Source organism: Anabrus simplex, chromosome 14 (genome assembly GCF_040414725.1).
Source record: "Anabrus simplex isolate iqAnaSimp1 chromosome 14, ASM4041472v1, whole genome shotgun sequence".
In the NCBI taxonomy this organism is placed as follows: Eukaryota; Metazoa; Arthropoda; class Insecta; order Orthoptera; family Tettigoniidae; genus Anabrus; species Anabrus simplex.
In genome coordinates, this window is record NC_090278.1 from 48,488,177 (window position 1) to 48,514,177 (window position 26,001).

Here is a 26,001-nt window from a genome sequence, read left to right on the forward strand (position 1 = left end):
GATTGAAAGGGGAATAATTAAAGGTACAACAATAAGCACTACAAGAGCGCGAAAATATTATTGGCTCACATCCAGCGATGTGTTTTCCAGGTTGTGCGGGAAAAAACAATTGAGGCTAGTGCAATAAACAATCAACACTTCTGTGTTCGCTCGCAAAGCAACGCCAATAACATACCCAGTCTTAAAAAATTGGTTGAAGTGAAGTGCTTCACTTTGATTAAACAGATAATTACACAATAATTACACATCATTTAATGGGTGTTGCGTTTTTCGTGCTGCTCAGTATATAAGAAAAAATAAACGTCCAATAATACTGCCTTGAGGAATTCCCCTCTTAATTATTACAGGGTCAGATAAAGCTTTGCCTACTCTGATTCTCCGAGTTCTATTTTCTAGAAATATAGCCACCCATTCAGTCACTTTTCATTTAGTCCTATTGCACTCATTGTTGCCAGTAGTCTCCCATGATCTACCCTATAAAATGCCTTAGATGGACCAATTGCGATACAGTCCACTTGACCTCCTGAATCCAAGATATCTGCTATAAATGCCTGCATCACACAGTCAGTTGGTTAGATATAGGAACACATCTTACATACCTAATTTTTAACAAACAAACAAAAAATCTTACATACCTGACAAAAATCTCGTCAAGACCTCGTATGAGACCATATAACATGAAAGGTCCTCCAAATGTTTTTGCTATAACTCTTAGAAGACTGGGCTCCTTCTTGCGCTTCTGCGCACGTTCGAGTTCTTTCTCCCATCTCCTGAAAAATCACAGATAATTAGTTAAATACTCGAGGTTATGTCCAAGTTACATCCACTGCATGAATGAACTACAATCAAGCCATTACAACAACAGTTCAACACATACTATTTGGACTAGGTGTTATCCTAGGTTTCATACACCATTCAAATTACACACAATTCTCTCTTGCTTGGGTTTTGTAAGTCTCTGCCAAATCCTGGCACAAGAAAAATAAATCTGAAGGGTTTGTGTCCTCAACAGCAAATGGATGATATGGGTGGTGATGATGATGATGATGATGACAATGTCCATAACTCTACAAACCTATGACATTCAATTTTTGAAACACTACACAAAACTGTTAATCAGAACAGGATGTGCGCACAGTGAATGAAGTCATCTCCATCAAAACTTATTTTACAGGAGAGAAACCACAAACTTTTTCAATATATAACATACAGTACATACAAAGCTTTTTATTTTTTCCACACTTGAGTAGGTTTACAACTTATAAATGTCATTCAATGTTCCGTATTGACTCTGATGTAAAATTACTTTTTTCCTTATAAAAAAATGACATGAATAGTGATGATATATTGAATAGGTGGAAACTTAAAAGTGCCATATTCCATAAGAATTAAATTATTTCAAGAACATTCAGTTACACAATGTATCACAATTTTGTAACAGTATTATTTTTAATTTAATAAAAAGAGCAGGATGCCATTACAAAGAAAATATACTGGGTTGATGCAGAAGTCCACTCATTTGGATATAATTTCGCACCACTGAGATAGCTAGGAGCTAGTCTATCATTTGTCAATAGTCATTTGGAGTCCCATTGTTGTGCTTGTGGATACATTTTGAATTGTGTTGCTCTGAAGAAGGTTAAGTGTTAGAAGAACAGTTGCTGCTCTGAAGAAGGTGAAGTGTTAGAAGAACAGTTGCTGCTCTGAAGAAGGTGAAGTGTTAGAAGAACAGTTGCTGCTCTGAAGAAGGTGAAGTGTTAGAAGAATGATCGAAGGTGGAGTGCTAAGTGGTGAAAAACAAACATTTCCAATACTTTCTGCTATTCAGAGTTTAACAGAGAACCAAAAGCAGCCGAAACTGTTCAAACAATTTGCGCTGTGCATGGGGATGATGCCATCAAGGAGAGTAAGGCATGAAAATGGTTTAATTGTCTTAAATGGGTTGACTTGACCTGACAGACAATCCACGTTCAGGAAGACCATCGGAGGGAACCATAATCTGAGGGTTGCTTTCCAGAACTCTAACTGTTACTGTTGATATTTATTGTCAAAAAATGAGTCTCTTTTTTGGCAGCAATGTAAGAAATCCGACTGGGATGACATCAAGTGTTGCTCCTGCACAGCCACATGCTGCTAACATGATAAAAAGAGTTTTCCAGGAGTTTGGCTGGGAGGTTCTTTCACACGTCTCCTTATTCTCCCTATCTTGCCCTCTCTATTTTCTTCCATTCTTTATTGAACAATATGCAAGGACGTTCTTTTTGTGAAGAAAATGATCTTCAAACTTGGCTTGTTGACTTCTTTAATGCCAAATCAGTAGTTTTCTTCAAGCGTGGAATTGAAAACTTCCCTAGCATTGGTAGAAAGTCATTGATAATGCAGTTCATTATTCTGTATTACTGAAGACAATGATTAGTGACAATAGTGTGTAGTTTGTATCACCATTATATCCCATTATCTCAAATGCACAACAATTATATATGAAATAATATGAACATATCCTATTGCAGCTAAAATGCTAAGGACTTAATGCATCAACCTAACAGCTCATTCGAAAGTGATTTTGAACCTACTGGGAGAGGAACATCCAGGAGTATAGAGATTAAAATCATACTTATTTCAGCAGAACCCTATGGACAATTCCATAAGGAACACAAAATTGTGGTACGCCTCAGAAAATATATTATTCCTGTATGGTAAATAAATATACATTGTGTGATAATCTCCGAGTGTATTTCTATGGTTGATGCCTTAAATTAGAGCTGTCCAAACAGTGCTTTTGGTGCAGCAGCACGCCATATACTCTGTGGCACACAAGAGCTGAATGGGTATGTCTTATCCTCTTTCAGTCTTGCTTACGTGGCCAGGGCTTGCGAGGCAATTCACTGACCTATTCCACATAACAGAAATGTGTATGTGCATTTTAATTTTAAAGAAACATTTTGTGGAATGCTATTATAACTGGAAACACAGGAAAGTCGTTTGATGTTTAAAGATAATTTTTTCACATAAATGATTGACTTTCTAGAGCACTCCTAATTGTTGAACCTTTTTCTGTGCCAGATGATGCTGTACCTGGAGCTCATACAACTACAGTGCAACACCAAATAGGTTCTAGAACTCGCATACTGTGCAGGAGTTTAACCGCAAACTCTCTCAACAAGAGTTGGTTGACCACGGGAGGTTGGATAGGATAGATGAAAGTGAGGAGCCTGGCACAAGTAAGTGGAAGCAATCCCAAGGGCCCACAGTCGCAAATCCACTCTCAACAACTCTTTTAGTAGCCACTTATGACAGGCATTATTCTACAGACTCCACCCACAGGGGAAGCTATATATACAGTAGTTCCAGACAGCACAGTAATGCCCTGAGTTATGGTGGTCAGTAAAATATCTTATTCTACAGTTTAGTGTGCTATTTAATTATGATGATGACGATGATGCTGTAGTTCAGTAATCCTTTCATTTTTCAGTTAAATTTTTGTATGTCTGTCATGACATCGCAGGGAAATGACTAAACACAAGCTGGGCAGAGTAGCTCAGACAGCAGAAGGCTGGCCTTCTGAGCCAAATTGGCAGATTCGATCCTGACTCAGTCCAGTGGTATTTAAAGGTGTTCAAATACGTCAACCCTCAGTCGACAGATTTACTGCCACGTAAAAGAACTACTGTGGGACAAAATTCAGACACCTCTCCAAAAATGAGACATAAAAACACCAATAGCATTATTATTGAAATTGTTTGAAAACTGGTATGCAAAGCATGTTGTACACTAGGCTATAGAATATCTACTTGCGTATATCATGCCATTGCGTTTATCATGCACCGTATTTTGTTTATATGGAACTACAGCAGAATGGCTTATATTATACCCACTGCCTGCTCGATCTGCATCCGATGGCTGCTTATACTGCCTGCTCATTACAACATTTTAACATGGCACTAAATGAAACACTCCGTTTACAAATACCCACAGCAGGTGGCAGCACCAACCGGCTCCAGACCTGTCGGAATGAAATAACGGGAAACAGGGTAGTACTGTACTTGTTTTCTGTGAAAATGGTGTACTGCTGAGTGCCTTTCTGCAAATCAAAGAAAGGGAAACCAGAATGCCGTGGTATTTCATTCCATGACACGGGCCTTTTCAGGAGATCCAGTTGAAGCCATGTTTAGTTCTATAAGAATGGGAGGAGGGTGCAATGACATGACTGACTCCCGGGCTGCTCAGAATTCCATAAAGAGAATTCTGAAATCTGGTATTTTAATGTCCACCGATGGTGCTAATGTTATCCAAAAGGAAAATTCAAAATTTTCTGCCTCAGTATCATCTCCCGTACTTGACGAAACAGAACCAGTGATGCTCGCTGAGTATGTACTTGATTTACTGGAAGATGTTCGTGAGCCCCCTGAGTCAGTGTGTGTCACTTTGGAAACTGCTTCCCAGGCATAAGTGAGAATTGCATTGTTGGATGCACTTGAGAACGGTTGGCTGTTGAGAGAGCTCTTGCATTATTGTAGTGATAAAGTAGTGAAAACCTATTGAAATAGCTAAATTTTGTGTATATCTGATTCATTTAGTGCTGTTTATATAGTGGTGTTTAGTGCTTGTTGGTAGAAATTGGGAGTAGTGATATTTATTTAAATTTTGTAACAAGTAATTCAGTTGGTCTTCAGTAAATTACGTTTTCTAGGTTAAGTAGGCTAGCTAGGTGTACCTTGTTTCGAATTTAGGTTTTAGGAAATACTTTAAGTAATAATATTAACTTTAAAAATATTTGTAAATATCTGTAGGTTCGTTGGTTATATTCACAAAGGCAGATTATCATAAGGAATAGTACCGTAACTTCTGCAGCAACTTCTCCGGTATTTCGTATAGATATCCGTTCAAACTATCGCGAAGGTAATAATTTACTACATTAAAAAACATGATACGCCTGTAAACTTCCATTTAAAAAGAAGTTAAAGAGATTACACGGTAATAGTTAACAGTCGTATTGTTGATTATTGTCGCTCCTCATATTCAAATATTGCATTGTTGGCTACAGTCGTGAACAAAGGGTGTAGTGTAGTCAAGTAAATATAAATAAAAATCAGCTGACCTTGTATTCCATTCATTTGTACTTCTGAGTAGGTAGTTAAAGTATCCGTAATTTATATTTCGCTCCCTCTATCTTTCAGTATTTATGAGCGGTTAGCTAATAATAATAAAGTTCATATATCCCAGTAATTGCAGTTCAAGTCCCTGGAGTAGTAGTAGTAGTTTTGAATAAAATATTTGAGAAATTACTGTAGACAACCTCGTATTTTTCAGTAGGCCTAATTAAGGACACTTTTATTCTCCGTCCCGTGGAGTAGGGAAAATAATAGTAATCCACCAGCTGTAATAATCACATAACCACATTTCAGTAGAATTGTAGTGAAGATAAGGTACAATATATTAGATAGTATCTTGCCAGTTATATTCGTGTTTTTCTTCGTGTACGGCAATCCTTTCGATACTTAAGCATTTATTACAAGTGATGAAAATCATTTTTCGTCCGTATTGAAAGTTTCATAGACTGTATATAGGATAATATTTTTTGTTTATTTCCACCTATTCAATACATTACAAGATGTTGGCAAATAAATAGGTGGAAATAAACAAAAAATATTATCCTATATACAGTTTACTTAAGCATTTAACCAAACGCAGTGTAGTGTAGTGTAGATACATTGTAGTATAGATACAGTACATTTAGATAGTGCCGTATCCTGCCTGCTATATTCGTGAGTTATTTTTCGTGTGTATCTATTAGACCGTAATACTAATAATAATTTGTCTAAGCATTTAGCTCCGTTGGTAATCTTTGAGTACAGTAGTTCTTGCAAATTTTATTTCTGTTGTGCTTAGTTTAGTGACATACGGTTCGGTACCGGTATCGTAATTAGGATACGTCTGAAAGTAGTTTAAAATTACTGTAGTGTACTGTACAGTAGTATACGAGTAATATCCTATTAGAATTTAGGGTGATTATTTTATTATTGTAAAATATTTGTGTAGTACTGGTGTAGTAGAGGTATCCGTAGAAACTCTTACTAAAATACTGTTGTTGTAATTAGAATAGGCTTAATTGCAGTTTGGAATTGTGTAGTTCTTGTGTAGGCTATTGCTTTCGATATTCAGTAATTAACAGCAGTTTTTATCCTGTCAGGGGTTGTAGGATATAAAAAAAAAATAGAGCACGACTAAGTAATATTGTAGTGTAGTCGTATATTAATTACCTTATTGTTGTGTACTATCCCAGACAATATATCCCTCCGTTCATTTATTTTTTGCAAATAAGTAATTTTATTTTTAATTTCATTTTTTCCCCGTAAAGAACGGCTAAGGAGCGCGAGTGTGCTTACTGTGGGTGTAGCGAGGCATTGAGGGGTATGAGGGAGGAGTTGGAAAGTTTGAGGGAGATAATCAGGATTCTCACAGAAGACAGGAAGGAAGATAGGACTCCCTCAAACAATGTACAGGTTACAGTAGGTGTACAAGAGGAAGGGGAAGGAAAGGGAGGAGTTGTAGAAGACAGGTGGTCTAATGTTCTAAGGGGAAGGAGATTGCAGGTTAAGGGCTCTATTCAGGATCAGAATTCAGGACAGGTGTCTGTGCGAAATCGGTACGAGTCACTCCAGGTAGAACAACAGAGGGAAGATGAGGGACAGGGAACTGTTGGTGAGATGTGTGGAAGTAGGAGGAAGGAAAAAGGTAGGAAAGGAAAACGTAGAGTAGAGGATAGGAAAAGACAGGTGGAACAGGGTCATGGGAAGCAGAAAAGGGAGGAGGAAGTAGCTTCTGCAGCTATCAGGAAAGATAGGGCTGACCAGGAAGGGAGGGGATCAAATGAGGTGGGTAGGGTTGAGGCTCTGGTTATGGGGGATTCCATCGTTAGACACGTGGGGAAAGTGTGTGGAGGAAAGGGTACCAGGGTAGAGTGTTATCCAGGAATTAGGTTAGGCAGATGTTGAGGAAAGTAGAAGAGAGGGAGGAGGGGAAGGAAAAGGTGGTAGTGTTTCACGTTGGTACCAACAACATAAGGCAAGCTGATATAAGTACCAACATAGTTGGAGATGTGTGGGATCTGGTAAATGCAGCATGGGTGAAGTTTAAGAAAGCGGAGATTGTTATTAGTGGAATACTGTGTAGAAGGGATACTGACTAGAGGGTGATTGGGGATTTAAATGAGACTTTGGAGTGGGTATGTGGGAAACTGGGAGTGAAATTTCTAGATCCTAATGGGTGGGTAGGAGATAGGGATCTGCGCTCAGATGGCCTTCATTTAAACCGCAGTGGTATGTATAAGTTAGGAAATTTGTTTGGAAGGGTAATAGGGAGGTACATTCAGGGAAACGGGATGGCCTAGGGAGCGGTGATAAGGGAACAGGGAACTGGAAATCAACTAGGGATGACATAAAATTGTTAGTGTTGAACTGTAGAAGTATTGTAAGGAAAGGAATAGAATTAAGTAATTTAATAGGATATTGTAATAGGAGTTGAATCATGGCTGAGAAATGATATAATGGATGCAGAAATTTTCTCAAGGCACTGGAGTGTGTATCGTAGAGATAGGATAGGAAGGGTGGGAGGGGGAGTGTTCATTCTGGTGAAAGAAGAATTTGTAAGCTACGAAAAAGTTAAAGATGAGACACATAAAATTCTTGGTGTAAGGCTCATTTCTAAAGATAATAGGCAACTTGATATATTTGGAGTGTACAGATCGGGAAAGGGTAGCACTGACGCGGATTCGGAATTATTTGATAGGATAGTCAGCTATGTGGGAAACGACATGGAAAGAAATGTGATTGTAGCGGGAGATCTGAATTTGCCAGATGTCAATTGGGAAGGAAATGCGAACGACAGGAAGCATGACCAACAAATGGCAAATAAGTTAATATGGGAAGGACAGCTGATTCAGAAAGTGATGGAACCAACCAGAGGGAAAAACATCCTGGATGTCGTGCTGATAAAACCAGGTGAACTCTATAGGGAAACTGAAGTAATAGATGGTATTAGTGATCATGAAGCTGTTTTTGTGGTAGTTAAAAATAAATGTGATAGAAAGGAAGGTCTTAAAAGTAGGACTATTAGACAGTACCATATGGCTGATAAGGCAGGCATGAGGCAGTTTCTAAAATGTAGCTATGATCGGTGGAAAACGGTAAATAAAAATGTAAACAGACTCTGGGATGGGTTTAAAGAAATTGTTGAGGAATGCGAAAACAGGTTTGTACCATTAAGGGTGGTAAGGAATGGTAAAGACCCACCTTATTATAACAGAGAAATAAAGAGACTAAGAAGGAGGTGCAGACTGGAAAGAAAGAGAGTTAGGAATGGCTGTGGAAGTAAGGAGAAATTGAAGGAACTTACTAGAAAATTGGATCTAGCAAAGAAGGCAGCTAAGGATAACATGATGGCAAGCATAATTGGCAGTCATACGTATTTTAGTGAAAAATGGAAGGGTATGTATAGGTATTTTAAGGCAGAAACAGGTTCCAAGGAGGACATTCCAGGAATAATTAATGAACAAGGGGAGTGTGTATGTGAGGATATTCAAAAGGCAGAAGTATTCAGTCAGCAGTATGTAAAGATTGTTGGTTACAAGGAAAATGTTGAGATAGAGGAGGAGACTAAGGCCAAAGAAGTAATAAAATTTACATATGATAACAATGACATTTACAATAAGATACAAAAGTTGAAAACTAGAAAAGCGGCTGGAATTGATCCGATTTCTGGGGATATACTAAAGACAATGGGTTGGGATATAGTACCATATCTGAAGTACTTATTTGATTATTGTTTGGTCGGAGGAGCTATATCAGATAAATGGAGAGTTGCTATAGTAGCCCCTGTGAATAAAGGAAAGGGTGATAGACATAAAGCTGAAAATTACAGGCCAGTAAGTTTGACATGCATTGTATGTAAGTTTTGGGAAGGCATTCTTTCTGATTATATTAGACATGTGTGCGAAATTAATAACTGGTTCGATAGAAGGCAATTCGGTTTTAGGATAGGTTATTCCACTGAAGCTCAATTTGTAGGATTCCAGCAAGATATAGCAGATATCTTGAATTCTGGAGGTCAAATTGACTGTATCGCGATTGACCTGTCTAAAGCATTTGATAGGGTGGATCATGGGAGACTACTGGCAAAAATGAGTGCAATTGGACTAGACAAAAGAGTGACTGAATGGGTTGCTATATTTCTAGAAAATAGATCTCAGAGAATTAGGGTAGGTGAAGCTTTACCTGACCCTGTAATATTTAAGAGGGGAATTCCTCAAGGCAGTATTATCGGACCTTTATGTTTTCTTATATATATAAATGATATGAGTAAAGGAGTGGAATCGGAGGTAAGGCTTTTTGCTGATGATGTTATTCTCTATAGAGTGATAAATAAGTTACAAGATTCTGAGTTACTGCAGCGTGACCTCGAAAATGTTGTGAGATGGACAGCAGGCAATGGTATGATGATAAACGGGGTTAAAAGTCAGGTTGTGAGTTTCACAAATAGGAAAAGTCCTCTCAGGTTTAATTACTGCGTTGATGGGGTGAAAGTTCCTTTTGGGGATCATTGTAAGCATCTAGGTGTTAATATAAGGAAAGATCTTCATTGGGGTAATCACATAAATGGGATTGTAAATAAAGGGTACAGATCTCTGCACATGGTTATGAGGGTGTTTAGGGGTTGTAGTAAGGATGTAAAGGAGAGGGCATATAAGTCTCTGGTAAGACCCCAACTAGAGTATGGTTCCAGTGTATGGGACCCTCACCAGGATTACCTGATTCAAGAACTGGAAAAAATCCAAAGAAAAGCAGCTCGATTTGTTCTGGGTGATTTCCGACAAAAGAGTAGCGTTACAAAAATGTTGCAATGTTTGGGTTGGGAAGAATTGAGAGAAAGAAGAAGAGCTGCTTGACTAAGTGGTATGTTCCGAGCTGTCAGCGGAGAGGTGGCGTGGAATGACATTAGTAGACGAATAAGTTTGAATGGCGTTTATAAAAGTAGGAAAGATCACAATATGAAGATAAAGTTGGAATTCAAGAGGACAAACTGGGGCAAATAATCATTTATAGGAAGGGGAGTTAGGGATTGGAATAACTTACCAAGGGAGACGTTCAATAAATTTCCAATTTCTTTGAAATCATTTAGGAAAAGGCTAGGAAAGCAACAGATACGGAATCTGCCACCTGGGCGACTGCCCTAAATGCAGATCAGTATTGATTGATTGATTGTTATTTAGTGTGTGTAATCGAAGAAAAAATAGAATGCAGCATGTGCTTGGCTTAATTATGGGGCTACAGAAAATTGTTGAGGCGGCTCTACCGTTCTGCAAGAAATCTGCAAATCTGCTCCAGACTATAAAAAACTATGTTCTACCCTCTTTGTGCCAGTGTAAGATTTTAAAGTGTTTTGGTAACAGAAAGCACCAGCAACTTGTGTCAGAAACTGTGGTGGCCAAATTCGTGAAACTTCTACTTTGTAATGTAGGGAAGTACCATACAGACAAAGTTTCGAGGTTTTCTTGTTCGTTGAAACCTCTCTCTCGAAAAGTCCTGAAGCTATCACTCTCTAGAGCACCACTTTATCTGTACAATTCTTTAATTTTTCTGTTACTTTCAGATTTTAAATTTTGCTTGTATGCTTATCTAGCTGTATTAACGCGATAACTGGGTATGTCTGGTGCTGCCATCTAGCGGCAGATTGTTTGTAAGTCGAGTTACACGTTTGAATATGGAATGAGCAGGCATCGAATGCAGATCGAGCAGTCAGTGATTATACCGTACATCGTTTTCTCTTCCATGTGTCATTGATATAAATACAAGGTACACCCTGTGGCGTGCATGAAAGCAAGCTGTGACTTGACTTCGTAGGCTGGTATAAAGAAATGTGTCCAAGATCTTTTGTAAAATATTGTGCACTTAACTTTTATAAAAGACAGGTACCGCTACTGTACCTACATAAAATATTTTATCATAGTTCAACAAAAACAGGTGGGCAGTTGTGAGCATGTTTGGCTATTATTTGTTTTTGCATGTATTGTTAATGCCAAAAACTCTCATAAAATGTACTGGTAAGTTTTAAATTAAATCATTACAGAAGAGTACACCACAAGTTCTAAATACATCTGTCTGCTTGTTCATACCGGTACTACAAGTTTAAAACCCACTTAGTTTTAGGTTATCTCGTGGTTTATCAGAAAAATAAAAGAAGTTGCTTAGAATAATCAAAATGAAACGAATGGAATACATATAATTTCAACCAAATATTGGCTAAGTCATCATCATCACTGGTGGTCTGCCTATCGGCAGGCTGTTCTGTCTTCAGCCATTCTCTTTGTCTTCCAATAGCTTCTACTCACCTTAACATTGATACCTCTTCCTTCCTCTATTGGCTAAGTATTCCATTCAATTTCTTTTTCACGTCCGAAACTGTGCGTCCTACCTATTAATCGCCTCCGCTGTTTTTAAATGCACTTGCTGTCTTAGACTTCTGTGGTGTACATTTCATACTCGGAAATAAGCAGTTTTGCTGTTGAAACAACATTCCAACTGAACTTACGATCCGCCATTTTAAATTTAACAAGTCGAATCTTTTTATCAAAGAATTGTTATAAACGGTCATTTTATAAAATATTATTCCATTACAGTGTCATATATTTTCAAAAGATCTTCAAGAAATTTCTTTGATACTGTAATACCTACCAGCCTAGAGGTTTAGCCTCCGGGTCCGGAGAGGCCTGGTGCAGGTCTTTCGAGTTAACGCCCTATAGGCAACCTGCGCGTCTGTGAGAATGAGGGTGTGCAAGATAAATTGAATGGATGAAAACCATAACCGTATAAGTGACATTTTTAAAATGAGTTAAGCGCAGGATGTAACTCCGGGAGGATGTATCCTTTCACCAGCAAAGAGATACAAGTGATAGCGGTAATATTCTGCGTTCTAGTGATGGGTGGTATAACTAACAAATAGCATGCTTTATATGAGTGTTGAAGATGTTTAAATGCCTTTTTCTCTGAATGACCAAAATGCTACTTATACCGTCATTGTTTTCATCCATTCAATTCTAGTGATGAAGATAGAACAAACACCCAGACCCACACCCCCACCCCCGAGCCACAGGAATTAACGAATGAAATATAAAATCGCCAACCCGGTCGAGAATCGAACCCGGGACACTTAACCATGGAGCCGGAGAAAATCTCGTGACCTCGTATCGGGGTGGTCCAGCTCTTTTCAAGCACACCCCCAAAGGAGGTAAGCTGTATGTACCGTTTTAACCACATACCGTACCAGCCTTTCTGTCATTCTTAAATTTCTGATACTAGCGTGAATCGAACCCAGGTCCCCCGAGGACAGCAGCTAAAGCCCGGTTCACACTAGATGTGCCAGGCCGTTCTGAGCAAGTCAAGATCCGGGCGTGGATCCATCAGGCCGATTCACACTATACGTGACGCGGTCGAGCCGATCCACGCTCGGTCCCCTGTTCTGTTCAATCTACCCCAGCAGGTACGCTAGTAAAGCGTAGTGTCAAAAATTAAAATGCATTTTTCAATCGAATCATTAATTGCAATTGTCTTGATTTTAGACGAAGAAGAGAATAGGCCCAGTCGGAGTTTCAGGGTGTATCAAATGCTGACAACGCGAAAAGGAGAAGGAGAAAGTTTCACCTTATTTCCAGAGTTAGTTGACGATGAATCAAAATTCTACCAGTTCTTTCGTATGTCGCATTATGATTTTATGCGGTTGTTGGGGTTCACTGAGAAGATATTCAACAGACGAATACTTAGTTCCGAGAATGCATCACGCGGCTGAAAACCCTGCTGTATTTTTGTGCGATAAATCATACAGTTTTTGATACGAACGCACTCAGTTATTCTTTCATCGTCTATGGTTATCGCAAAAGTGAGGAGCGGCATCCCGTTGATTCTTCGCCTTTGGCCCTTCACGCCTTCCCCCTAGACGGTCATTGATGATCCCAGCCGAGCCATTCCGGTCTCAGATCGGATAGAGACCGATGAGATGGTCAGTTGGTCTTTCCTTGCACGGCTCGGAACATGAAGTGAGAACGATTCCCTTGAATTTACTATATAAGCAATTTTTGAGCAGTCTTGATTAGAACGGCCCGGCGCATCTAGTGTAAACCGGGCTTAATAGTGCTACGGAGGCGAAAAATTATAAGAGGTGAGTTATGGAGAGGATCGAACCCCACTATCGGCAGCCTTCAAAATGGTTTTCCGTGATTACCCATATTCACACCTGGCAAATACGGGGGGCTGTGCATTAATTAAAGCCACGGTCGTTTCCTTCCCACTCCTAGCCTTCGTCGCCGTAAGACCTATTTGTGTCGGTACGACGAAAAAAAAAAAGTTATGGAGAAGTGTTCAAATTTTACTACAAGTTTTAATAATAATGTTATTGTTTTTACGTCCGACTAGGCCTAACGGTTTTCGGAGACGCCGAGGTGACGGAATTTTGTCTCGCAGGGGTTCTTTTACGTGCCAGTAAATCTACCGACACGGGGCTGACGTATTTGAGCACCTTAAAATACCATCGGATTGAGCCAGAATCGAACCTGGCTAGTTCGGGTCAGAAGCAATCGTGTCGTGGATCGGAATGTAATATGCCCTGGTGGCGCGATGAATCCCAACTTGATTTCTCAGGAAATGAAGTCACTAATGATGATGACTGTGGTGGTGTAATATTATTTATCAACCTCCTGCTTCTTAGAAGGTCGTTAAACTCAGGGGCGTATTCTCCTTGAATGCAAGGCATTCATTGCATGCGTTATGATAACACAAAGAACTGTCTGATTTACGATTTTAGGTTGTTTCAGGTCAAATATTAACGATTTCATCTCTCAGAAGTTCAAAAGGTCCGCGCAACTGTACTAGTTCCGTTGCTTGATTACGTGTGGTGCTGGTGTAGTCTCGCCGTCTACTCCACTCTCGGAAGAAAGAGACAGCAAATGTAGGAGTTACGGACGTAAGGCATTCAATCTTAAAATTGCATTCAGTGGCAGACGTAGTTCTGAAACCCTCCGAACGATTTCGCTGCAATTGAAACTTGGTCAGAATTTGTCACCCCATACCCGTGCTACCCTCTGCCATCTGTTAGCAACTTGGAGAAGTCGACATGTTTACAGCGAACGGGACACACAGATTACCCCCCAGCGAGAACCCAACGTGACGAAACTGACCAATGCCACTGGGGTGACTTACCTCCCGTGCTTGAGTTGTAGCTAACTAGTGAGTTAATTCATTGTGTGTTTTGCTGATTAGTGAGTTCATTCTGTGTGTGCTGTTCCTGTGCTATTCGTCGTTTTCGGTGTTTCATTATATTTTGCGCACATGTGGTATTAACGATGGATGAGTCTAAAACGGATATAATTGTAAATCAGTTTGAAAAGCCATTTACTGGCCGTCCGTTTAATGAAAAGATGCAAATAGTTAAAGCCGCGAGACCTCTACCTTCCCTCGTAAATTTCTTCTTCTTATTCTTCTTAATCTGCTTACCCTCCAGGGTTGGCTTTTCCCTCGGACTCAGCGAGGGATCCCTCCTCTACCGCCTCAAGGGCAGTGTCCTGGAGCTTCAGACTCTGGGTCGGGGGATAAAACTGGGGAGGATGACCAGTACCTCGCCCAGGCTGCCTCACCTGCTATGCTGAACAGGGGCCTTGCGGGGGATGGGAAGATTGGAAGGGATAGGCAAGGAAGAGGGAAGGAAGCGGCCGTGGCCTGAAGTTAGGTACCATCGAGGCATTTGCCTAGAGGAGAAGTGGGAAACCACGGAAAACCATTCGAGGATGGCTGAGGTGGGAATCAAACCCACCTCTACTCAGTTGACCTCCCGAGGCTGAGTGGACCCCGTTCCAGCCCTCGTACCCCTTTTCAAATTTCGTGGCAGAGCCGGGAAGCGAACCCGGGCCTCCGGGGGTGGCAGCTAATTACACTAACTACTACACCACAGAGGCGGACCCTCGTAAATTTAAAAACAGAAAACAAGAATTGTGTACGCACGTTCAATCCAGAAATTTACAGTAAAACTGTTTGGCTCGAGTTCACCTACATGTAATTAGGGTGAGTAGAATTGAAATTTACATTGTATTAACTGCATGGTTACTAGTTGCATGCCTCAGTGGAAATTCCAGGATACGCCACTGGTTAAACTCCAGAAATTAGCTCATCATATTATAGCAGTGTTCACTTCAACAGTCCGTAGACCTACAAGGAAGTGAGTGACCGCATGAATATTGCTGTTAAGTGTTCCTCAGAAATAAGTTATAGCCTTGTAATTATTCTTGGAATTCTTCTCTACTTAAAGGTATTTCCCCTTGTTCAGAGAAAAGGTTGCAGCATGACGTATCACTTCACCGGGATTAAAAAAAAAATGTTAACTGCTTGTCTGCTAACAAGTGAAAGGTTGTGGTTTCTGCCGCATAACATTTTACAGACCCTCAGGCAAGTTGGTCCCACACACGCCCGCTACACGTCTATCTCCGGTCTGACATTGTAGTTAGCCAGTTGGAGTCCCGCTGGTGGAAAAAGAAGTATAATATTTCGTGTAGATATTTCTAGCCTGGTGCAGCCCCTGTAAGCCAGGCCCTCCGATGAGGGAGGTGGTAGTGATTATTGTTTTAAGAAGAAGTTTTCTTTCAATTTGCTTTACGCCGTACCGACACAAATAGGTCTTATGGGATTTTAAGACCTAGGAACGGGAAGGAAGCGGCCGTGACCTTAATTAATGTACAGCCCCCGCATGTGTCTGGTGTGAAAATGGGAAGCCACGGAAAACCATCTTCAGGGCTGCCGACCGTGGGGTTCGAACCTACTATCTTACGGGTGTAAGATCACAGCTGCGCGCCCCTAACTGCACGGAAAACTCGGCCGGTTAAGAGGAAGTACAACTGGGCAACCATCCTCTATCAACACTAATCAAAGAGAAAAAATGGAAGGGATCCGACAGTTCGAAAAATGAAGATATCGACCAAAGAAAGGCAAGGGCCACGAAAGACGTGAAAATGAAAGACTGCATAGGCCTCGATACCTAATACCGTCGGGGTAGGAAAAGAACAAGAGTTGACCAAGGGAGGTCGGATAGGATAGATGACAGTGAGGATCCTGGCACAGGCAAGTGGAAGTAATGTCAGGACTCAGCTAAAGGGTCCCGTCGTCGCCAACCCACGCTCCCTAGTGGAGAGCCCCTGGGGCCCCTTTTAGTCAGGCTAGGGATACCGTGGGTGTTATTATACCGCCCACATGCACAGGGGTTAGAAAGACAAGGACCACGAAGGGCGTAAAAATGAAAGACTCCGTAGCCTTCGGAAACTAATAGTGTCGGGGTCGGGAAAGAATAACAAGAGTTGACAAATCAGTACATTACACGTTATAATTCTCATGTTAGGTCCGTATTGAAATCTACGTAAATACAAAGTATTTAAATCATTACATGTAAGTACTGTACGTCAAAATGTGTGCAACAGATCTTCGACCCTTTGCGGTTGTTTCGGGAAGGGGGTTCCAGGTCAAAAACGAGTTAGTGTTGCAAAGACTATGGACGAATAAACGTTGCCGATATTACTCCTACAACAATGTATTTATTTATTTATAAAAAGATCACCTTTCTGATGACGATTCCATTGGATGGTGAAAAAATAACAGCACAGAATACCCACGACTTGCTCTGCTACCAAAGAAAATCACAGTCTAGCTCGAGCGGTCGAGGAGAGAGGTTGCGTTGCGAAGTGCGTGCTGTAAACATGGTCGGCATTGAACAGTACCGGGCCGCTATTGGGAAATGGCAGGCAAGGCAGAAGAAGGAGGCCAGGAGTGGATTGGTGACGGACGGATTGAAAATGAGTGAAGCGGTGCTGGTGGTGACAGTGATAGCAGTGTTACTGGTTATTGGGGGGGTGGAAGTAAACCCAGGCCCAAATACCAGTGGAAAATATAGTACGGAGGATTTGGCCGCACTCAGGGTGGTTGTAAGTGAAGTTATGCAGGAGAAGTGTCAATGGGATAAGGTGCAGGAAATAAAGGACATGATGGAGGAGCAGAGAAGGGAGATAGGGAACATGAAGAAATGGCTTGAAACGAAGACAGAGGAATCGAGCAGGAGAGTGGTCAATAACGAGAAAGAAATCGAGTTATTGAGAGGGGAAGTGAAACATCTGAAAGATGAGGTGATGAAGTTGAAGAAAGAAGCGGAGGGGTACAGGCAGGAGAGATTGAAAAAAGCCATATTTATATATGGAATTGAGGAAGGGGCGAGAGAGAGCAAGTTTGAGCTGATATTTAAGGTGGTGGAAGCTATACGTGATGTTATGAAGATAAACTTTAGTGAGGTAGACATTGATGATGTAGAGAGAGTTGGTAAAATCAAAGGTCGGAGGCCAATTAGGGTTAAATTGTTCTCAACCTTAATGGCAGATTCTGTGTTAAGGAACAGCAAGAATTTACAAGGGCGGAAAATAGGGGTGAAAGGAGACATGGGAAGAGAAGGAAGTGAAAACGCGAAGATCTTGAATAGGCACCTATGGAGAGCGAGGAACCAGGGGCTAAAGGCCCGAATAAGAGGTCTGAGGTTGGAGGTGACAAACGGGCGATGGGTCAGAGTTCATTCAGTGACTAAGCTAAAGGAAATGGACGAAAACGAGAGGGTTGAGAGTGGTGAGAGGACAAGGCAAGATGGGAAGAAGAAAGAAGAAAAGAAGAGGAGGAGGGACGTGGCAGGAGAGCAGGGCATCTCGGAAGAGAATGGGCAGTGCAGCCGGGAGACAGAAGACCAAGATAGTGAAGTGGACGGTGAGAGTGGGCCGCAAGAAACTGGGAGAGGAGAGTGTAGAGGTGCAGTGAGCAAGAAAGGACAAAGGGAGGTGGATTCAGAAGTCCAAAATAGTGAGGGGGAGAGTGGGGGTGAGCAGCAAGAAAGGGTGAGTGCAGGGTGCAGTGGTGTAGTGAACAAGAAAGGTCAAGAGGAGACAGATCGACAAGAAGGTAAAAAAATTATGAGTAAAGTCAGGAGTAAGAGCTTAAAAGACATATGGGGAAAAGTACGTAAAGGGATGGAGGATACAGAGGGAGAGAGGTCGATAAATACTAGAAGTAAGAATAGAGGGGGAGACCTAGAAGGGAGGGAGGGAAAGTTATAACAATATTGGAAGATAGGATGTGTGAATATTGAAGGAGTAAGGAGCAAATTAGGAAACAAGAAAGTTAGGGAAGTAATTGAAAGTTTCGATGTTGTGGCACTCTTGGAGACGTGGTTGGAAACAGGGAGGGAGATTGCATGGAAGGGGTTTGAGATAAAATATAAATATAGAAGAAAAGAGAGGAATAAGGGACGAGCACCAGGAGGGATGATAGTTCTAATTAGGGAAGAAATTAGTGAAAGAGTAGAGGATATAGAGACCGATATGATGGAAACCATATGGCTGAGATTGAATTTGGGAGGGAGAGAGGGATGGAGGAAGAAAATAAATCTAGCGTTTGTTTACTGCCACCCTAGTAATTCAGAATATGCAAATAAATATTTTTTTGAAGAGTTATTGGTGGATATTGGTAGGATAAGGGGAATATATCCAGGGGAGGAGGATATGTTGTTATTTGGGGATTGGAACGCGAGAATAGGAGAACAGAGCCCAGTTTATAGTAGGGAGGATGGAATGTGTTTGTTAGAAAGCAGAAGGAGTGAGGACAAAATTACAAATAGTTATGGAGAGAAGCTCCTAGAGATGTGTGCTGTGGGAAACTTGTATATTCTGAATGGGTGGATAGAGGGCGACAGGACGGGGAAATTGACATATGTTACGGAGAAAGGGGGTAGTGTGATAGATATGGTTTTGAGCTCGGAAGGGATGATTGAGGAAGTTGTAAGTATGGAAATAGGAGATTGGATTGAGTCACACCATTTCCCGGTGAGGGTTATGCTGAAAAGAGAGGAAGAGAAGTGTACAATGAAGGAAAATGAGACAAAGGATAAACGAGGGAGGGGTTATAATAAGTACAAATGGACAGAGAAGGTGGGCCGGGATTGGAATAGGGTAGTAAAGGAGGAGCTACATCTTCTGAAATATGGGTGGGAAGGGGCGTTAGAAGAGAATGATACTGATAAAGCCTTGGAATTGTTGCTACATCCAATAAAGATGATAGCGCAGAAGGTGAAAGCTAGAAAAGGAAATAAGAAAGAGGGAGAAGAATGGTTTAATAGGGAGTGTGAAGGATTGCGGAGAAAGGTGATGGACGCGTTAGGAGAATATAGAAGGAAAGGTGGGAGCCAAGAAAGGGAGTTTTTCTGTAGATTGAGGAAGGAGTATAAAAAGAAAATCTCAGACAAAAAAGACGTGGTTAGAGGAACAAATGGAAGCCATAAATAATGACTGCAAGACTAACAATTTTGAGAGAGTCTGGGATAAGATTAATAGAATTATGAAGGGTGGAAGGAATATGGAGAGAACGAGTATTGAGGAAGTGCAATGGGTCAGGCACTTCGATGAATTACTAGGAAAAAAGGGGGGTGATAGATGGAGAGGTTCGGGAGAAGAAGTAATTTGGAGGAATAGGGGAGTGGCAATTTATGACTTGGATAAAGAAATCACAAGAGAGGAAATCCGGGGAGTGATAAGCAGAGCCAGAGCGAAGTCAGCCGGGTGGTGTAATGGTATAAATAATAAGTTTTGGAAGGAAATTAGTAAAAATGAGATAATGATAGAGGGCATGGTGAAACTATTCAATAGGATATTCGAGGGAGGAAATTACCCTAGGGAATGGGAAACAGGAATTATATGCCCTATATACAAGGGAAAGGGTAGTAGGAACAATGTGAACAGTTATAGAGGTATATCTCTGTTGGATTCTTTGAGTAAAATATATACTGGGGTGCTAGCGAACAGAATAAGCGGGTGGGCGGAAGAAAATGAAATTTTGACAGATTACCAAGGGGGATTTAGGAAAAAGAAAAGAACAGTGGATAATATAATGATAGTAAAGACTATTTTAGAAAAGTATAAGAATATGGATAGAAGTACGGTTTATGTAGCAGCAATAGATTTTGAGAAAGCTTTTGATAAGGTAAATAGAGAGGCCCTACTAGAGAAATTAGGTAGGTTAGGGATTTCGGAGAAGATGTTGAGGGCAGTGGAAGGAATATATAGGGACGTCAGGTTTTGTGTAAAATTGGGAGAAGGGAGAATGAGTGGACCATTAGAGTCCAAGGTGGGTTTAAAACAAGGATGCAAGTTATCGCCCATACTGTTTATTTTATTTATCAACGATATTTTAGAGGGGTTTGGGGCAGAAAATTGGGCTGTACCAGTAATTAATGGTTTGGAAGTGCCAGGACTGATATTTGCGGATGATGTGTTATTGATGACGTTAACTTCAGGGGCGATGAATAGGGCCTTAGAGTCAGTGATGCTATTTGCGAGGAAATGGGGATTGAAAATTAATGGAAATAAGTCTAAAATATTGGTAGTACAGGTGAACAAAAGAAGAAAGATAGAAGGGAATTGGGTAATTCAGGGAGAAAGATTGGAACAGGTAAGGAAGCTGGAATATCTAGGAGTTATTTTTAATGATAAAGGAACTTGGAGTGACCAGATCAAAAGAATGAAATATAGAGGATTGGCAGCCTTAGCCTCAGTCAGAAATTTGCTACTCAAGTACCCGGGGATCAGTTACAAAACACTGAGACTCGTGTTCAGGTCGGTAATCGTGGGGAGGGTATTATACGGAGCAGAAGTTTGGGGGCTGGATGAGAAAAGAGAGGAACTAAGAAGGATTGTTAGTAGTTTTGCCAAGTTAGTGATGGGCTTACCGAGGTGTACAGCAAATGTAGGGGCGGAATTAATGTGTGGGGAGGATTTGGAATCAGAGGGTGTGAAAAGAATAGTTAGATATTGGATGAATTTAAAAAGACAGGAAGGTGGGAGAGTTTTACAGGCAGCATATGTACAGCAATTTAAGAGCATGTATAAGGGTGGATGGTTAGAAAAAATAAAGGGATATTTGGAGAGGATAGGATTAGGACACCTGTGGGGGGAGGTTTGGTCAAAGACAGAAGTGAGAGGGATGAATATACTGGAAAGGAGAATTAGAGATATCCATAGGCAGAAATTATTGGGGGAAAGCAGACTAAGAAATTCGCTGACTGTTTTGACGAAAATAGAGGAGATAGCAGGGTTGAATATTAGATACGTCGATAGGTCAAAACGATATGGGATGATGTGGTGGCTTTTAGGTCTGCCAAGGAATAAAGGCTGGTTACAAGGCAGGGATAAGACAAGGTGTGTACTTTGTGGAGATGTAAATGATGAGTTTCACTTGCTAAGAGACTGTGAGGAAACGAGGGGGTTAAGACATGGATTATTGAGTGCCGAGCATCGGGAAATACTGGGGAGAGGAGATGAGAACGCAATACTGAGATGGATTATTAAACAATGGGAAAAAGGGGGTGAATTGAACAGGTATTTTTGTGCGACAAAAAAGGCCTGCGAGAGTAAAATGAAGGAGAGTGAGTTAGAGGGTGGGCAGGGGAATAGGGGGGTGGAATAGTTATCTGTATAAGGGAAGGGGATAGTATGTTAAAATTCTAATGGATTAGGGAAGATAGGGACTGAGTACTTAGTTAGGTGGAGTTGGGTAAGAGGGCAGGATTGCATGGTCTGTTTGTTTTATGATATGTTAGTAATTGTTATTCATTGTAATTTTATTAGGTTATGATGGTAATTATTTGTGAAGGCTGAAATGTGGCAATGGTGAAGTGGTATATGATATGTTAGTAATTGTTATTCATTGTAATTTTATTAGGTTATGATGGTAATTATTTGTGAAGGCTGAAATGTGGCAATGGTGAAGTGGTATATTTATTGTGGATATGTGGAGTTGGAGGAGTGGTGGTATAAATATGGTAATGGAGAAGTGGTATAGGAGGAAGAAATATGTTGGAAAGGTGTTGGTATATGCGTGACTGGTATTGGTTATTCATTGTAATTTCATTAGGTTATGATGGTAAATAATTGGTGAAGGCTGAGATGTGGTAATGGTGAAGTGATATATTTATTGTGATATTTGGAGTTGAAGGAGTGGTGGTAAATGTGGTGTTGGAAAAGTGTTATATCGTTGGAATGTAGTGTGGGAGAAGTGGTGATATAAGTAGAGGTGGTATATAAAGGTTTAGTATTTAGGTGATGTATGGTTTGGTACTGAGATGGTTTATTTATGGTTGACTTCGTGGGAGTTGGGAGGTGGTATTATTGTATTGATGTCTGGTATAAGTATTTAATTTCTGGAGCTGGATAGAGGTGAGTTTATTGTCATTTTGTAAATTTTGGTTTGTTTGTATGGAGAGGAGGAAGAAATATGATGTTGGAGAGGTGTTGGTATGTGTTGTATTGCTGAGATATGGTGTCGGAAGCATTGGAGGCTTAGTATGTATGATTGGGTGATGTATGGTATGGTATTGAGATGGTTTATTTACGGCCGAATTCGTGGAAGTTGGGAGAGAGTATTATTGTATTGGTGTCTGGTATGAGTATTGAATTTTTGGAGCTGGAGGAAGGTGATTTTATTACAAATTTGTAAATTGTGGTTTGTTTGTATGGAGAGGAGGAAGGAGTATGATGTTGGAGAGGTGTTGGTATAGGCGTGATTGGTATTTGTTATGCATGGTCGAAATTTTTGGGAGATGGAGAGGTAATTTTATTATGGAGTGTTATGGCGGATTGAAATGATATGAAGCAATGTTAACGCTGATTGGTAAAAGCTGTGGTATGATGGATTGGAATGTTATGACGGAATATTGTTGTTATTATTTAGACTTGTACTATAGGAGGTGGAATCTGAAAGATTGAATGCAATGTTAGTGTCATGGCTGGTTTGGTATGCAATAGTGTAATGTTGCTGGTGTAGCTTATTTTGGAGTAGGTCAGGAAACAATAGAGGTGATGGAATTGCTGAAGCAAGAAGGTCGCGTGATGAGTGGGTACGTGTGAGTGATAACAAGCAGCAAGTTGCAACACCAGCAGCAGATTGTAAACATAGAACAGGCTGATGAGGTGTTCATTTCATTTTATTTTGTATGTGGTGGAGGGTGGTGGCTTGGGTTGGACTGCGTTTATTATTAGTTATTTATTTATTTATTTATTATTTTTGTGAACGTGTATTCGGGGCTGAAAGCCTGTTTTGTTCATTAATAAATACTAATACTACCAAAGAAAATATTGTTTATTCCAGTCTCAAATACGGCAATTGAAATAAATTTCAGGTCAGCTGATCACCAAATTAGTGACAAATGGAGCTCACCTAACCCAGATATAGTAAATGACGCTTTCTTGATTCATTCTACCTGTCCTGACAAGTGCGAAAACTACCTCACCCTTAGTTTAATATCTCACGCCTGCAAAGTGTCAACACGTATTATTTACAGAAGAATGGAAAGACAAGTTGGAACTGAGCAGGGAGAAGAATCAATTTGGCTTCAAAAGAAATGCAGAAACACATGAAGCAATCCTGATTTTACGTCTGATCTTCACAGATTTTGAAAAGACATTTGATAATGTTGATTGGACCAAGCTATTTGAGATTCTGAAGGTGATCGGGAACAGATACAGAGAAAGAAGAATTATCTACAATCTGTACAAAAATCATTCTGCAGTGATAAGAATCAAGTATTTGAAAAAGCAGCAGCAATCCAGAAAGGAGTGAGACAAGGTTGCTGTTTGTCCCCCCCTTATTTTCAATGTTTATACAGAAAAGGTAGTAAAGGAAATCAAAGAGGTATTTGGGAAGGTGATCACAATCCAAGGAGAGGAAAACAAAACCCTGAGATTTGCTGATGATATTGTTTCTTTATCTGAGACTGCAGAAGAGCTGGAGAAAAAGCTGAATGGTATGAACAGAGTCTTGGGTAAGGAGTAGAAGATGAAAATATATAAGTCCAGAACTAAAGTAATGGAGTGCAGTCGAACGAAGGTGATGCAGGAAATATTAGATTAGGAAATGAAGACTTAAAGGAAGTAGATACAAACTTTTACTTGGGTAGTAAAATTGCTACCGATGGCAGAAGTAAGGAGGGCATAAAATGCAGACTAGCACAAGCAAAGAAAGCCTTTCTTACGAGAAAAAAAAAAAAGAAAAAAAAATTGCTCACTTCGAAAAATGATATAGGAAGTAGAACGATGTTTTTGAAGACTTTCGTCTGGCGCGTGGCATTGTATGGAAGTGAAACATGGACGATAACTAGTTCAGAAAGAAAGAGAGAAGCTTTTGAAATGTGGTGTTACAGAAGAATGCTGAAGGTGAGATGATAGATAGAATCACGAATGAAGAAATACTGAATCGAATTGATGAGAGGAGATCGATTTGGCTAAATTTAACCAGAAGAAGAGAAAGAATGATAGGACACATCTTAAGACACTCAGGACTTGTGCAGTTGGTTTTTGAGGGAAGTGTAGGCGGTAAGAACGGTAGGGGTAAACCAAGGTATGAATATGACAAGCAGATTAGAGCAGACATAGGATGTAGCAGTTACGTGAAATGAAAAGGTTAGCACAGGATAGGGTGGTGTGGAAACTGCATCAAACCAGTCTATGGAGTGATGACTCAAACCACAACAACAACAACCACCTCAGACTAGCCAACCTGTTCAAAGTCGACCAATATACCGTTCGACCGTATGGCGGTTGAATGAGCCTGACCGAACGAATTGAAGACATGAGTGCAAGAACTAGATAATGACCACATTTAGCAAAAATTAACTTTTGACTTCTATTTGTAGCCATAACTGCCCTCTATCAGTTACTATAGAAGTTAATTTCAAAAAGTGCATATTTTTCTCGCTAGATGGCCTTTAAATTTCAACTCGTTCCTTTCTGAGTGCAAGACTTGGATAATAACCGGAATTATCCAGTTCTTGCTCTCAGTTGCCCTCGTGCTGAAGAAGAGTAAGGAAGGTGGCTGAATGCAGTGAGTTAGTGAGTGCTGCAAATGCAAGCTTTAATTCACAGGTAGGTGCCATTAAGAGCTCTATTTTAGTGATAAATGTATAGAATGTATATTACAGAATACTCAGTTTAATGTTACATTGTATTATACAACAATATTTTAGACCAAAATATTATATTCAAATAAATGTGGAAGTTTGAAGCCCACACTTTATGCTTTTATAAATTATTGTCATTTTTAGATACCGCTACCAAGTTCTACTGATTCTTCTCCAGTAAAGAGTAAGAAAAGGATAAGAAAAGAAGATAACTGGCAAAGGAATGCCGGGAAACGAAATATTTTGAATGGAGAAGAATATATATCATCAACAGGGAAACTTGTGCCTGCAAAGAGAGTTGCTCCAGATTGTTTTTGTAAGAGAAAATATACAGTCAAGTTCTCCAAAGATATAAAAGAACAAATTCTTAGGAATTTCAATGAAATGAGTGATAATAATGCTCAGGATGCATATCTCATGGGCTTAATAACCTCACATAATATTCAAAGTTAAGCTTTAAATAAATATTAGTTTTAGACATATATTTTGTAGGAGCATTGAACACACAACAATGCAATATATTTTTGTTGTAGATGGCGCCCTGATCTCAGCACGAAGTGTAGAAGGAAGAAGAAGTTTGCTGCAAGAAACAATGAAACTGAGAGTGAAGATGAGGATGAAGAAATAGGTGTATAACAATTATGTAGAGAACTACATTCCGCATGAAATTAAAACTCTGCACATTTGTACTGACAACTGTGAAGGGCAAAACAAGAATATTTTGATGGTTCAGTACTTAAGTACACTAGCGGCTTTGGGCAGATTTGTCAAAATATATCACCATTTTCCAGAACGTGGACATTCGTTCATGCCCTGTGATCGTACCTTCGCACAGATTGAGAAGCTAAAACGCAAGAAAGAGTATGTGTTTGTCCCTCAGGAATGGTACGATATTGTTTCATCTGCTTCCCAAAAATTTGCTGTGGTGAAAGTACACCA

The 26,001-nt window shown here is 40.2% G+C and overlaps 1 protein-coding gene across 4 annotated transcripts in view; it reads right to left on the reverse strand.

Annotated features, from left to right (window-relative positions):
* Window positions 1-26,001, reverse strand: part of LOC136885551 (ATP-binding cassette subfamily C member 4) — a 403,879-nt gene that overhangs the window by 218,061 nt on the left and 159,817 nt on the right. For all 4 annotated transcript variants that reach the window (XM_067158182.2, XM_067158180.2, XM_068230366.1 and 1 more), the window contains one exon: window positions 636-770. In XM_067158182.2, coding sequence (XP_067014283.1) covers window positions 636-770 — 135 coding nt within the window. The remainder of the gene's footprint in view (window positions 1-635; window positions 771-26,001) is intronic.